The sequence below is a fragment of the Cnephaeus nilssonii genome (genome assembly GCF_951640355.1).
Source record: "Cnephaeus nilssonii genome assembly, chromosome: 2".
NCBI classification, from domain to species: Eukaryota; Metazoa; Chordata; class Mammalia; order Chiroptera; family Vespertilionidae; genus Cnephaeus; species Cnephaeus nilssonii.
The window spans coordinates 109,824,252-109,836,500 of NC_137073.1; the positions used below are offsets into that span (position 1 = coordinate 109,824,252).

The window sequence follows — 12,249 nt, forward strand, 5'->3', positions numbered from 1 at the left end:
CCTCTATATTTTTCTTTACTATTGAAATTACCTCAACAATCTTACTAAGTTACCAAAGGGACTATTGTCAAGAAGCTAGCAAAATGCACAGCCTGATGCTCATACTGAATGCTGAAATGGAGAAGGCTTTGAGATCACAGGAAAGGAATAAGGGAGAAATGGAAAAACACAGGGCTAGCGAGTTAGCCAGTCCAACAGCAAATTCCAGTTCTGGACATGAGTCAGTCTCCAAGGTAACAGGATGGAGCACAGCTTCAGCTCTTTTCCTGCAAAAGGAATGCTTGACCTTAAATAGAAGATATCCAGGCACAAGAGAGAGAGCTGGCAGGAATGAGGTCAGAAAAAAGGCTGGGTCTCCCCTCTGGGCTGGGACCCAGGAGAAAGCTGAGGACCCAGGTGACTCGGGCAGAAGCAGCAGTACAAGTGGCTTGGCTTCCACAGACCAATGGAAGAAACGTTGGCAAGTGACCATTGGTGAAAAACCAAAGGTTTTATTACTGAACAGTAAGTACAATGTCAGGTGTAAGTGATGTGGAGTATTAAGATGCTAGAGTAAGATGATGCCCAACCCTGTTCACCATGGAGGGAGATGACACTCTGCCAGGCCAGATCACTGGCTTTGAATGGTCCAAGCAGCCGGCCTGAGACTGTCAGCTAGGATTGGATTCTGCTGCTCAGTACTGAGCTCATGCTGTCTTTTTAAATGTAGGATATTTTTTTTAGAGGTAAGCAAACAAAATGCAAATAAAAATCCCTCCAAATTCCACTCCCAGAAATGGTCACTATTAATACTTTGGTCTTACCCTGTATTTTAATATATAAACATATGTACACACATATATAATACACTAGAGGCCCGAAGCACGAAATTTGTGCAAGAGGCTCGGCCCTTGCAGCCCCTTGCAGCCCCTTGCAGCCCTGGCTTCATCCAGAAGGTCATCCGGATAGTCATTCTGCTGTTTGGTCTAATTAGCATATTAGCTCTTTATTATATAGGATTATTATATAGGATATGTGCCATACTGTACATACTGTATGACCTTCAGGCAAGTTATTTAGCCTCCCTTAACCTGATTTTACTCACCTGATAAATGAAGAGAATAATAATATACTTCATAAAATGGGTGAGAAGATTAGATAGCTAATATTTTATTGTAAAATATATACATGTAACCTTCTTTTCACTTATCAATGAAAATGAGTGTTTTTGTGACATTAAATAGTTCATTCTTCAAAAATTATTTTAACAGGTGAAAAGAATTCTATTGTATTATGCATCATAGTTTATTCCATTAATTCTACTTTGTTAAATACTTAGGTAATTTACTGTTTCATTATTATAAACTAGAGGTCTGGTGCACGAATTCATGCACAGGTGGGGTCCCTTGGCCTGCCCGGCAATCGGGCTGATCGGGGCCATCTCGCCCAGTCCAGGGGGAGGGGCCACAGGAGGTTGGTCGGCCACAGGAGGTTGGTCGGCCACAGGAGGTTGGCTGTGGTAGCGCACTAATCACCAGGGGGCAGCTCCTGTTGAGCGTCTGCCCCCTAGTGGTCAGTGTGCATCATAGCTACCCGTCTTAACGGTTGCTTAGGCTTTTATATACATAGACTAGATGCCCGTTGCAGGAAGATTCCTGCAAGAATAGGGTTTCCTCGGGCCTATTCCAGCAAGAATAGGGCTTCCTGCGGCCGTCTCCGCCACCCAGTCTGCTTCCCTCCCGTCTCCGCAGCCCCGCTTGCTTCTCCGCAGCTTCGCTCCCTTCTGCAGCGCTTGGCTTCCTTCTACACTGTCTTCAGTCTTGCTCTGCGCCTGGATATGCAAATTAACCGCCAGCTTGGTTGGGTTAATTTGCATACTTGCTCCTGATTGGCTGGTGGGTATGGCTTGTGGGCATAGCGGAGGTACGGTCAATTTGCATGTTTCTCTTTTATTAGATAGGATTCTTTAAGGAGGCTGCAGGAAACTCTGTGTACATACATGTTAATTTTCTTGGGAACAAGTTTTGACTTGTCTTGACAAATTTCTCTCCAGAAAGACTGAACAGTTTTCATTCTCAACAGCATTTTTTATGGTACTTCCTCAGAGTTATAATTTTTTTAAGCTTTGCAAATTTGTTATTCAAAACTATATCATGTTGTTTTATTTTTAACTTCGTAATTTCTTAAATGAAAACATCTGAATGAATTTGTCCATAGGAAATAGATATATTGGCTAGTGAAAGGCATTACAAATTTAATGTAAGAATGTCAAGGAAGCAGAATAGCATTTATGTTTCAATTACAAATACTCTCAATATTTGTTATTAATTAGCTTACTAAATAAAATTACACCTTTGCACATGATATAAAAAATTAAAGTAGTCAAGTCAACAAATATTTATTCAACAACTACTCTGTAATATCAAATACAATATGAGAACCAAAAATATTTTATTGCATTTATATTTAAATTTTTCCACCCACAAGTATTTAAGGCAACTTAAATACATGCATATGATAAAAAAATACTTTAAAATCCTTCTCCCAAGAGTTGGCATATAGTTGGTTCAACCCTCAGTTCTGAGTTTTAAAATGTTTGGTAACTCTCTGAAAGGTTAGCAAAGAGAAATAATGTCCCAGATTTTCTTTGAAATTGTGAAAAGATACAAACATATAAACTACTGCCATGTTACCTTAAAGAACACTGAGTTAGATGACAAAAACCTGGGATTCAAGTGCCGGACAGTTTGTCAACAAGCTGTGTAAATTCAGACACGTCATTGCACCTTTCTGAGCCGTCCTCTCCTCACCTATCAAAGGGAGAGAGGAATAAGAGTATGTTGAATACCTGTGCTATGTGCTTTGTTAATACTAATGGATAAATAACCATAGTTTTATTGTAAAAAATGGGTAACAACAGAATAACAATAACTGTTATACAAACGGTATTGTTACTCTCCTTCTGATATTTATAGCAACCATAAAAATAGCACAGAAAAATAGTCCTGAAAACAAGTACTTCTGATGGGTTTTGGGTATAACACCATAGACTGCTCTAGTGAGCTCTGCTCCTCCACAGAGCTCTGAGGCTTGCAGGGGGTGTCCACGCAAAGTGATGTAAAGGAAATGAAGTCTCCCCTCCTGCCCGCCCCCCCTAATTCTACAATTTCCTACAGGGTAAAATATTGGAGGAAGGATGGTCTTTACAAAGTTAAATTCAAATAGAAATTTCCAAGCACAAAATTTCATTTTCTCCATTTAAAATGCACAAACTGGGACCTCTTATAAAACTATCTGCCTTAGGATTCAGTTTGGGTCAAGATAAATGGACTTTTTACCCTTTAGTGTTTAGGGTTGTTTACATTCTAGATTTATGCCATGTAGTTCCTTCCTTGTTAACAGTGAAAGATTAAAAATCCTTAAAATGTGGCTATTATTATTTCTGTTCTTAACCCCGGAATTTCCCCCATGCAGGCCAGTGCCAAAGACACAGAATCTCTGTATGCAGCCATACATCACCGTCTTGTTGCTCTTCGAAGCTTCGAGAAGCAGAAAGACGTCTGTCAAGCTGAGAGCCAGGCAGAAGCAGCCCTCCCACAACTAAACTGCGACAGCTGTGATGAGGATGAGGATGGCTTCACCCAAGGCACTAAAAATAGATCAGGTAAAGGACTTTCCTTCTGGTAGGTCAGCAGTTTGAGGAAGGAACCTCAAGCACCATCCTTCTGTATGAACCGGTTTTTAAAAAGTGGAACTTACTGATTTGTTTACAGTGGGTCGGGATGAGAGCCCTTGCTGTTTGGACCATGAGTGGGTTTGAAAATCTGTCTTCTAAATGGGCCTTCATTGAGATTTTACCCAAGTCAGCCTCATCATGATGCTGCATATCATCCTATTAATAAAAGAGAAATATGCAAATTGACCATACCTCTGCTACACCCACAAGCCACGCCCATCAGCCAATCAGGAGCAAGTATGCAAATTAGCCCAATAAATATGGCAGCGGCCACGGAGCTGGAGCAAGCAGGAGGCTTGGGTTGCTCCCGGCAGTGGAGGAAGCCAAGCTTCCAGCCCACGCTGGCCAGCCCTGGCCTCTGCTCAAGGCTACAAAGTTTCAATTATAGAAGATAAATAAATCCCAGATACCTGCTTCCAGCTGGCCCTGGCCTCCACTCAAGGAGGCGCTGAAAAAAAAAAAAAAAAAGGAAGGGCTGGGAGCTTGGGTCGCCGGGGGGTGTGGCCAGCCTGCAAACAGCCATCAGTCCCTCACCCAGGCTGGCCACACCCCCATGGCCCGATCCCTGTAAATGGGCAGTCGAACATCCCTTGAGGGGTCCCAGATTGGAGAGAATACAGGCTGGGCTGAGGGACACCCCCTCGCCATGCACGAATTTCATGCACCAGGCCTCTAGTTGTATAATAAAATATTTTAAATTTATGTCACAGATCCTTCTACGTGGACCCACCGACAGTCAGTTGCCTGTTCATGAGTGCCACCTACCATAACATGATGACATCTACACAAAGATTGGTCACCAACGGAAAATACGAAGCCAGTGGTTGGCAAACTCATTAGTCAACAGAGCCAAATATCAACAGTGCAACAATTGAAATTTCTTTTGAGAGCCAAATTTTTTAAACTTAAACTTCTTCTAACGCTACTTCTTCAAAATAGGCTCGCCCAGGCCATGGTATTTTGTGGAAGAGCCACACTCAAGGGGCCAAAGAGCCGCATGTGGCTTGCGAGCTGCAGTTTGCCAACCACTGTACTAAGCCATCCTAACTAAATGAGAAGATCCTATTCATCCCTTGAAGAGTTTTAATAGAAAAGTTTATGAAATATAATTTGTTGCAATTGAAGTTTTTCTCTTATGTAGTCTGATAATTCTGAGGTTTTACATTTTGATTATTGTGGAGAAAATGACAGAATTTAAGAAATACATGGACTTTAGAAGTTCAAAATTTGTCATTTTTGAAGAAGTTAACTTAGAATAGGATTTGATAACTAATTTGGACTATTCATCACATTGATGGATATAATAGTTAAAATGATAAATTGCTGGATTTGATAACTAGCTAAGTAAAATCTTTATTTTTTCAGTCATGCATTGTGTGGCCATAAAACAAATATTTTATAATATTTCCAGTCATTTCTTTGAAAACCACTCTAACTGCATAACATTTCATTAAAACATGTTTTTCTTTTGAGACACGTGTATTTTCATTTAGCCTTTGGATTTCCTATTACTGTAAGATTATGTACTCATGTATCCCTTTAAAGAGAGTATTTGTTCTTAGACGCGTATCCACTGTACCTTGTATATTCTTGACTGACAGTCAGCCTCCAATAGTTGTTGAAGGAATGTATAAAATACATTACCTATGTATCAAAACAGTAAGTATACAAAAACTGAAATAATTTAACTTGTCCTTTGCTTTATTTATGTAATTAAATTGTCATTAATATTTGAGTAGGTGTGGCTGTATAGAGACCTTTTTAAAACAAATACTGTATATCACATATAGCCAAATGAAATTTTCTTAAAAATTCAACAGTATGCCGAAACCGGTTTGGCTCAGTGAATAGAGCGTCGGACTGCGGACTGAAAGGTCCCAGGTTTGATTCCGGTCAAGGGCATGTACCTTGGTTGCGGGCACATCCCCAGTAGGGGGTGTGCAGGAGGCAGCTGATCGATGTTTCTCTCTCATCGATGTTTCTAACTCTCTATCCCTCTCTCTTCCTCTCTGTAAAAAATCAATAAAATATGTTTTTAAAAAATTCAACAGTAATTTCAACAATCATGCCAGCGAGTTTTGATGCCCCTCTTTCGATTTTTGTTTCAGAGACACTTAGTGTGTTACACAAGAAAATCAGAATCAGTACTTAGAGCTATATTTCCTTTTCCAATCCAGTTTGATCATCCCTTGGCTTAAAAATGCCTTTTGATTGTGACCCCTAAACAATTCCCTTGTTAGCAGCATCTTCGTCTGCTCCGTCTGCCATAACAAAATACCACACTCTGGGTGGCTTAAACAACAGAACTTCGTTATTTCTCACAGTTCTGGAGGCTGGCAAGGGGGGTTTCATTCTGAGGCTCTTCTCTGGGTTTGTGGGGGCCACCCTCTCACCGTGTGCTCCAGTGATCTCTTCTGTGGGAGCATGGCAGAGAGAGGGAAAGCTCTGGGGTCTTTCTATAATCTCATCAGACCAGGCTCCCCCCTCATGCCCTCATCTAACCCTAATGACCTCCCAAAGCCCCATCTCCAAATACTATCATGTCGGGGGGTGGAAGGGGTAGAGCTTCAACATACAAATTTTTTGAGAACATAAACATTCAGTGTATAACAAGGGAATAAGAGTTACAATTCCAAAACGATTTCTGAACATGTGTTGATATTTGAAAACTATGACATTGGAGGAGTTATTGTAATAACTGGTAAATGTTTAGCCTAATAAAGACTTGGTGTATAATAGTTTTCAAAAATTGGAAGTTTACCAGGACTTACTAATTTTTGCCAATTTAGTGGACATAAAAGGCTATTTCACTATTACCTTAATTTGTATTTTTCTAATTTTTAATAAGGTTCAATATCTTTCAGGTATTTACTCCCTGCTTGTGTTTCTTTCAAGAAATTCCTGTTCATAATCTTTGCAAAGCTAAGCATATCATTTTCTCCTTTTGGTGGCTTCCTAGCACTTATGGGATAAAAGCCAAGTTCCTAAGCATGGATGTAATACTTTCAATGTCTTTTTCCCTGTCTACCTCTCTAGCCTCACCTCCCACTGTTCCTGTCTCCTTCTCTAGGGACTCAGAGCTGCTATTTCATTGCTCCAACCTTTGTGGAATTCCTTTCTCACCCTTGCTCATTCTAGCAAATACTAACCCATTCTTTAAGACTTGGCTTATGACATTTACAGAAAGCTTTCCCTAACTCCTCTTAGGCTGAGTTAAGACCTTCCAGATTCTTTAGAATTCTGTGTATAAACTTTATGCTCCTTTGGGGGTCGAGGGGAGTGAGATACCTTTTATTTATCATTTTATTTACCCTAGTAGGGTGCCTGGCCCATAGCAGGCGGTCAAATATAATTTGATCTCCACTGACATGTGTCGTATGCGTAAGTCTCAACAGAAAGTTAGAAAAAAGGATCTGAAGCTCATGAGGCAGTCTGTGCTAAAGATACTGGTAGTAGCTAAAGTTATGTAAGGGGAAAGGGGCTTAATATTTGCCAAGTGTATACTTTATAATAGGCACATGTTTAGGCATTTGTACATATATTTACAACTTTACAAGGTAGCTAACATCCTACATAATAAAAGCCTAATATGCTAAGTGTCCAGTCGTCCGGTCATCCGTTCAACCAATCAATGCGTAATATGCTAATGACATGCTAAGGCCACTCAACCGCTCGCTATGATGTGCACTGACCACCAGGGGGCAGACGCTCCAACTGGTAGGTTAGCTTGCTGCTGGGGTCCAGCTGATTGGGACTGAGTGAGATGGGCCAGACACACCCTGGAGCCCTCCCTCGGCCCCTCCCTGGCTGGTCAACCTCCCGCGTCCCTCCCCGGCCTGATCCTGTGGCATGGCCTGCACCCTCTCGCAATCTGGGACCCCTCGGGGGATGTCGGAGAGCCAGTTTCGGCCTGATCACGCAGGTCAGGCCGAGGGACCCCACTGATGCATGAATTCGTGCACTGGGCCTCTAGTATTTTATAAATGAAAAAGTAGAATTAGAAAGGTTACAGAACTAGTCCCAGGTTGACAAAGCTAATAAATGGTGAAGCTGGGGTTTGAACCAAGGTCTTTTTAAATCCAAAGTCCAAGCTCTTTTCATTACACAATACTGGATGAACTCATGCAGAAGAATGGAGAGAGAGAGAGAAGGGAAGGGAAGGGATGGACAGATCCTGAAAACAAGCTTAGGAAGAACCCAAAAAGGGGACAGAGAGATGGGAGGAACACCATTGGAGACTTTGGTTTGCTGGAAGCCAAAGTAAAAAATTTCAGGAGTAAATGATAAGCATTTCAAATGTTGCTTAAAGATCAAGTCATTTAAGGGCTGAAAAAAAATATCAAGATGTTATAGATATGAACATGTTTAAATAATGAAGAGGAAAATCCAGTAGAGTGAGAATTTGAGGCGGTAGGAGGGCTGGGATCCAAAAATACCAGAGAACAAAGTGATATCCCAACTGAGAAGATGTCAGTGTGGGTACGTTTGTATGTGGAAATGGGAGATCCAAAAATTTGAGTTCTTATCTGTGAAACGGGAAGGAAAGAGGTCTGAAATTTCACATATACAAGACCAAACTCATAGTCTTTGATCCCAAACTGGTTCTCTAGACTCATTTTTCAGTCAAGTGGATCATTGGCACTCCACTATACATCTAAGCTTCAAACCTCTGTTATCTGTGACTTCTTCCTTTTCTTCTTTCCTAATATCTAATGAGTTACAAAGGGTTAGAACAGCAAAAATTAGAAAGGACCTTGAGGCTGTTCAAATTATAACATTCCACAGAAATGAAAAGCTATGCTTAAGTTTCTTCTGTCGGTCCCTATTAGCAGCTGCTGTAAGGCAAAGTTCCTGGCCAGAAGGGATCAGCGACTACTAAAAGTAGACATCTATCAGACTCCATGGTGTATCTCCCAGTTTAATATACTACCTGCCACACAGTAGGGACTCAGTAAATATTCAGCGAACCCATGAATGAATGTTGGAGGTAGGTGCTAGGTGAAAAGTAAGAGTCACAGATTCGGAATCAAGTTGGGCTTGATAGAACCTTGGTATCCCTGCAGTCCAGCTCCCTCATTTACAGGTGGGGAATCGGGAGCCAGGAAAGATGAAGTAACCTGCCCAAAGTCCAAAAGCCAGTTACTGATAGCGCTAGGACTGCAGAGGATCAAAGAGGGGCCAGAGCAAGTGGATCTAAGGAGCAGGATGGATAAACACTAGGGTGTGCACTGCCATTTGAGTCTCCTCTTATAATAGGAGCATTTTCTTCCATTTCTCTAACTACTTCCCCAACCCAGGTCCACCTGCAACTGTTGCCAACAGCACCCAAGTCTCCCTTCTTCCTCTTGCCCTCAGATGTGCTCAACATGACAAAGCCAGATCAGTAGTCATCAAACATTGCTTTCAGGACCTACTTTGCAGTTACAAAAGCCTTCAAAGGCTAACCACTACCTATACATAGAATAAAGTCCAAATTACTAACATTCTTAACCCTTTGGTCTTGTCCTACTTTTTCAACCTTATCTGGAAATGCTGCGTTCGGCCAGACTCCTTCACCCATTAACTAACTTTCTCAAAGGCTACCCACCTCTTTCTTCCTCTGAGCTAAGTTTTTTGTTTGGTGGTCAGCAGGGACTGTGACAGGGACTGTGACAGCTTAGATGGGCTCAGCACTCGGCTGACTGCTCTTTCAATTCTGAACCAATTCTAAAAAAAGGGGCTTTGCATTTTCCTTTTGCACTAGGCCCTGCAAAGGATGCAGCTGGTCCTGGGAAGGTCTCCTCAGCCCCTAGACCAGCCTTGTAAATATCAGCCATGCAACAAGTGTTGGTTGAATGAATAAAAAAAGGTCTAGTCCTATGAGCAATAATGAACAGGTCTACATTTATGTGGTTAAAAAAATTAAATTGATTTTAGGGAGAGGGAGAGAAACATCCACAGGCTGCTTCCTGCACGCACCCCACTGGGGTTCGAGCCTGGAACCTGGACCTGTGCCCTGACCAGGTATCCAACCATACCTTTTGGTGCATGGGACCAAGCTCAACCCACTGAGCCACACCGGGCCAGGGCTGTGGCCTAGTCTTATGTGCAATTATGAAAAGGGGCAGAACCGCTGCAAGATGCCCACCACAAGCCTTCCCAGCAGCCCCTCAAAAACCAGCCTGCAGCCCCGACCAGGCGGCCTCCGACCGGTTCCAGCTGGATTCTTCAGGGCAGCTCCAACGCCAAATGGAATCCCAGCCCTTCCCCCGGCCGCAGCCAATCCCCGCCGTTCCTCGGGCGCAGCGCGTCCCGATTGGCTGAGAGAGTTGGCAGGGGCCTGATTGGCGGAGAGAGTTGGCTCGGGCGGGAGAGCGCCCGCAGGAAAGGGGGCGGAGCGAGGAGCTGGCCCGCGGGTGGCCAGGCGGCGTCTGCGCAGGCGCGGATGGAAACGCCACCCCCAAACAAACAAAACCCACCACCCTGAGCGCGGCGGCTCGTCCCGCCCACCTTTCCCGCGCGTGGGCTCTGCCCCTTCCAATCGCCCGGCTGCCCCCGCCCCCGCCAACGTCCGGGCGCGTCCCCCTCCGGCGCGGGCCGCGCAGGGCCCGGCACTTAACCTCTGGCCGCCCGGCGCCGAGTTAGAGGCTGGGGCGGCGGGCGCGGAGGCGGGCGCGGGGCCGGGACCCTCCGCCGGGCGGACGATGACTTGCTACCGGGGCTTCCTGCTGGGCAGCTGTCGTCGCGTCGCGGGCGGCCGGGCGGCGGCGCTGCGGGTTCCGGGCGCGGGAGGCCCCGCCGCGCGGCCGCGGCTCGGCGGCGACGGGGGCGGCGGGCGGCGCCTGGGGCAGGGGCAGGCGCGCGAGCTGGCGGGCTGCGGCAGTCGCCCCGACGGCGGCTTCCGCCCGTCCCGGGTGGTGGTGGTGGCCAAAACCACCCGCTACGAGTTCGAGCAGCAGCGGTACCGCTACGCGGAGCTCTCGGAGGAGGACCTCAAGCAATTGGTGGGTCCCGCCGGCCCGCGCCCCGTGCCTGGGCCGGGACCCCCTTCCCGGGGCGCTCTGGACGCTTCGCCTGCCCGGCTCGCGTCCCCCTCTAGCTCTGGCTTCGCTCGGAGGGCCCCCCTCGCCTCTGGGGGGTGTGGGGTGGGGAGGGAGGGGGAGAGAGAGGGGGTCACTGTTCGTGCAGAGACCCCCGGCGCGGGACGTCTCCGGGAAGCCTGCGATGGGGGCCGAGGGGCTCCCTCAGCGGAGGGTTTTAGGGGTTCATTTGGACTCTCCCACCCCACCCCTTCATTGGGAGCAGCAGCAGCAGCCCCCCAGGAAGGTCTGGCTTGCGCCTGACGCCTGGACGCTCTGCAGAGAGCCCCCCAGGCCTCCCCCGAGAAAGCGGGGCCCCGGCCGCCGCGAGGGGAAGGCGCCGCGGACACACCCCCTCGGGCTCGGCGGGACCGCCCCGGGCGCTCCGGGCCCGTCGGGGGAGCCCTGTCCTCGCCGCAGCGTGGTGGTCGGACCAGGTTCTAGCAGTTTGTCTTAAAGGCGCACGTGTCTTTGTTGCTGGGAAGAGCAAGGGAGAAAAGCTGACTTGGACTGTGATTAAGTTATGTTATTAAGTAGGAAGGTCAAGGCAAAGGGCAGGCAGACCTGGCAGTGCTGTGCTCTAGAGCCCACGTCTGCAGTACAGCAGGACCTCCACTATAGACTGTACTGGGTGTAGGTATTTATTAATGTTTTTGCAAGGCATATAAATCCCCCCAAGGAAGAAACCCTGCATACTTAATACTCCTTCTTTTGAAACTTGTGACCCCGTGTTCCCATCCGCCCATTTTAGGAAAAGGAGAGCGAGGATGCTTCCGTGAACAGTTTGTCTGCAAAAAAGCTCCATTGCACATCTCTTAACTGTTGACACTGCAGCGAAAGGCTTTGGAATGACTTGCCTGTAACCCTAATCTTGTAGAATTCTGTGCAAGCGTAGACGGCCCGTTCTGAACGTCGGGTTTGTAATCTTCAGCAATTTTTTTGGTAATATTTTGAGGTATCCAAGTAAAACTAAATTACCTTTGCTTAAGGACTGAATCCACGTTCAGCCGTCAAGTTCTTGACTTGGATGAGCTCATTGGACGGGCCCTGCATTCGTCTGTTGGCGTGCTGGGTGCAGATTTTGTTTTCTCGCCTTTCCATGAGTGGTTGAATAGGAAACAGTTGCAGTTAATAGAAAACAGTAGCAATTGATGGAAACAGGTGCCTCCTTTAAAAGAGGTGATCAACAAACCGGTGGAGCAGGAGGTCGGAGTCAAGTTTGTGTTAGGGCGTGAAATTGGGGGTGAGGCAGGGGGTACCATCAGAAGCAGGTGTTTCTGTTTGGGGGAAAGGGGTATGTCCCTTGGGCGGTACTCCTAATTTCACCAGATCTACCTCTTAGAAATGTGAAATGCCCGAAGAACACCCATAAGTATGTTCTTCCTACAACTTTGTGGAAACCTCCCACAACAATTCAAAATAGTACACGTGCCCTAGCCGGTTTTGCTCAGTGGATAGCGCTTCATCCTGCGGCCG

At 45.8% G+C, this 12,249-nt stretch overlaps 2 protein-coding genes across 5 annotated transcripts in view; both read left to right on the forward strand.

Annotated features, from left to right (window-relative positions):
- Positions 1 to 5,909, forward strand: part of RANBP3L (RAN binding protein 3 like) — a 43,726-nt gene extending 37,817 nt beyond the window's left edge. For all 3 annotated transcript variants that reach the window (XM_079783407.1, XM_079783409.1, XM_079783408.1), the window contains 2 exons: positions 3,454 to 3,643; positions 4,426 to 5,909. In XM_079783407.1, coding sequence (XP_079639533.1) covers positions 3,454 to 3,643; positions 4,426 to 4,469 — 234 coding nt within the window. In that variant the 3' untranslated portion in view covers positions 4,470 to 5,909. The remainder of the gene's footprint in view (positions 1 to 3,453; positions 3,644 to 4,425) is intronic.
- Positions 5,910 to 10,353: 4,444 nt separating this feature from the next.
- Positions 10,354 to 12,249, forward strand: part of NADK2 (NAD kinase 2, mitochondrial) — a 32,954-nt gene continuing 31,058 nt past the window's right edge. Inside the window, exon 1 of one of the 2 annotated variants that reach the window (XM_079779685.1) lies at positions 10,354 to 10,698. In XM_079779685.1, coding sequence (XP_079635811.1) covers positions 10,399 to 10,698 — 300 coding nt within the window. In that variant the 5' untranslated portion in view covers positions 10,354 to 10,398. The remainder of the gene's footprint in view (positions 10,699 to 12,249) is intronic. The other variant, XM_079779686.1, reaches the window with a different exon arrangement.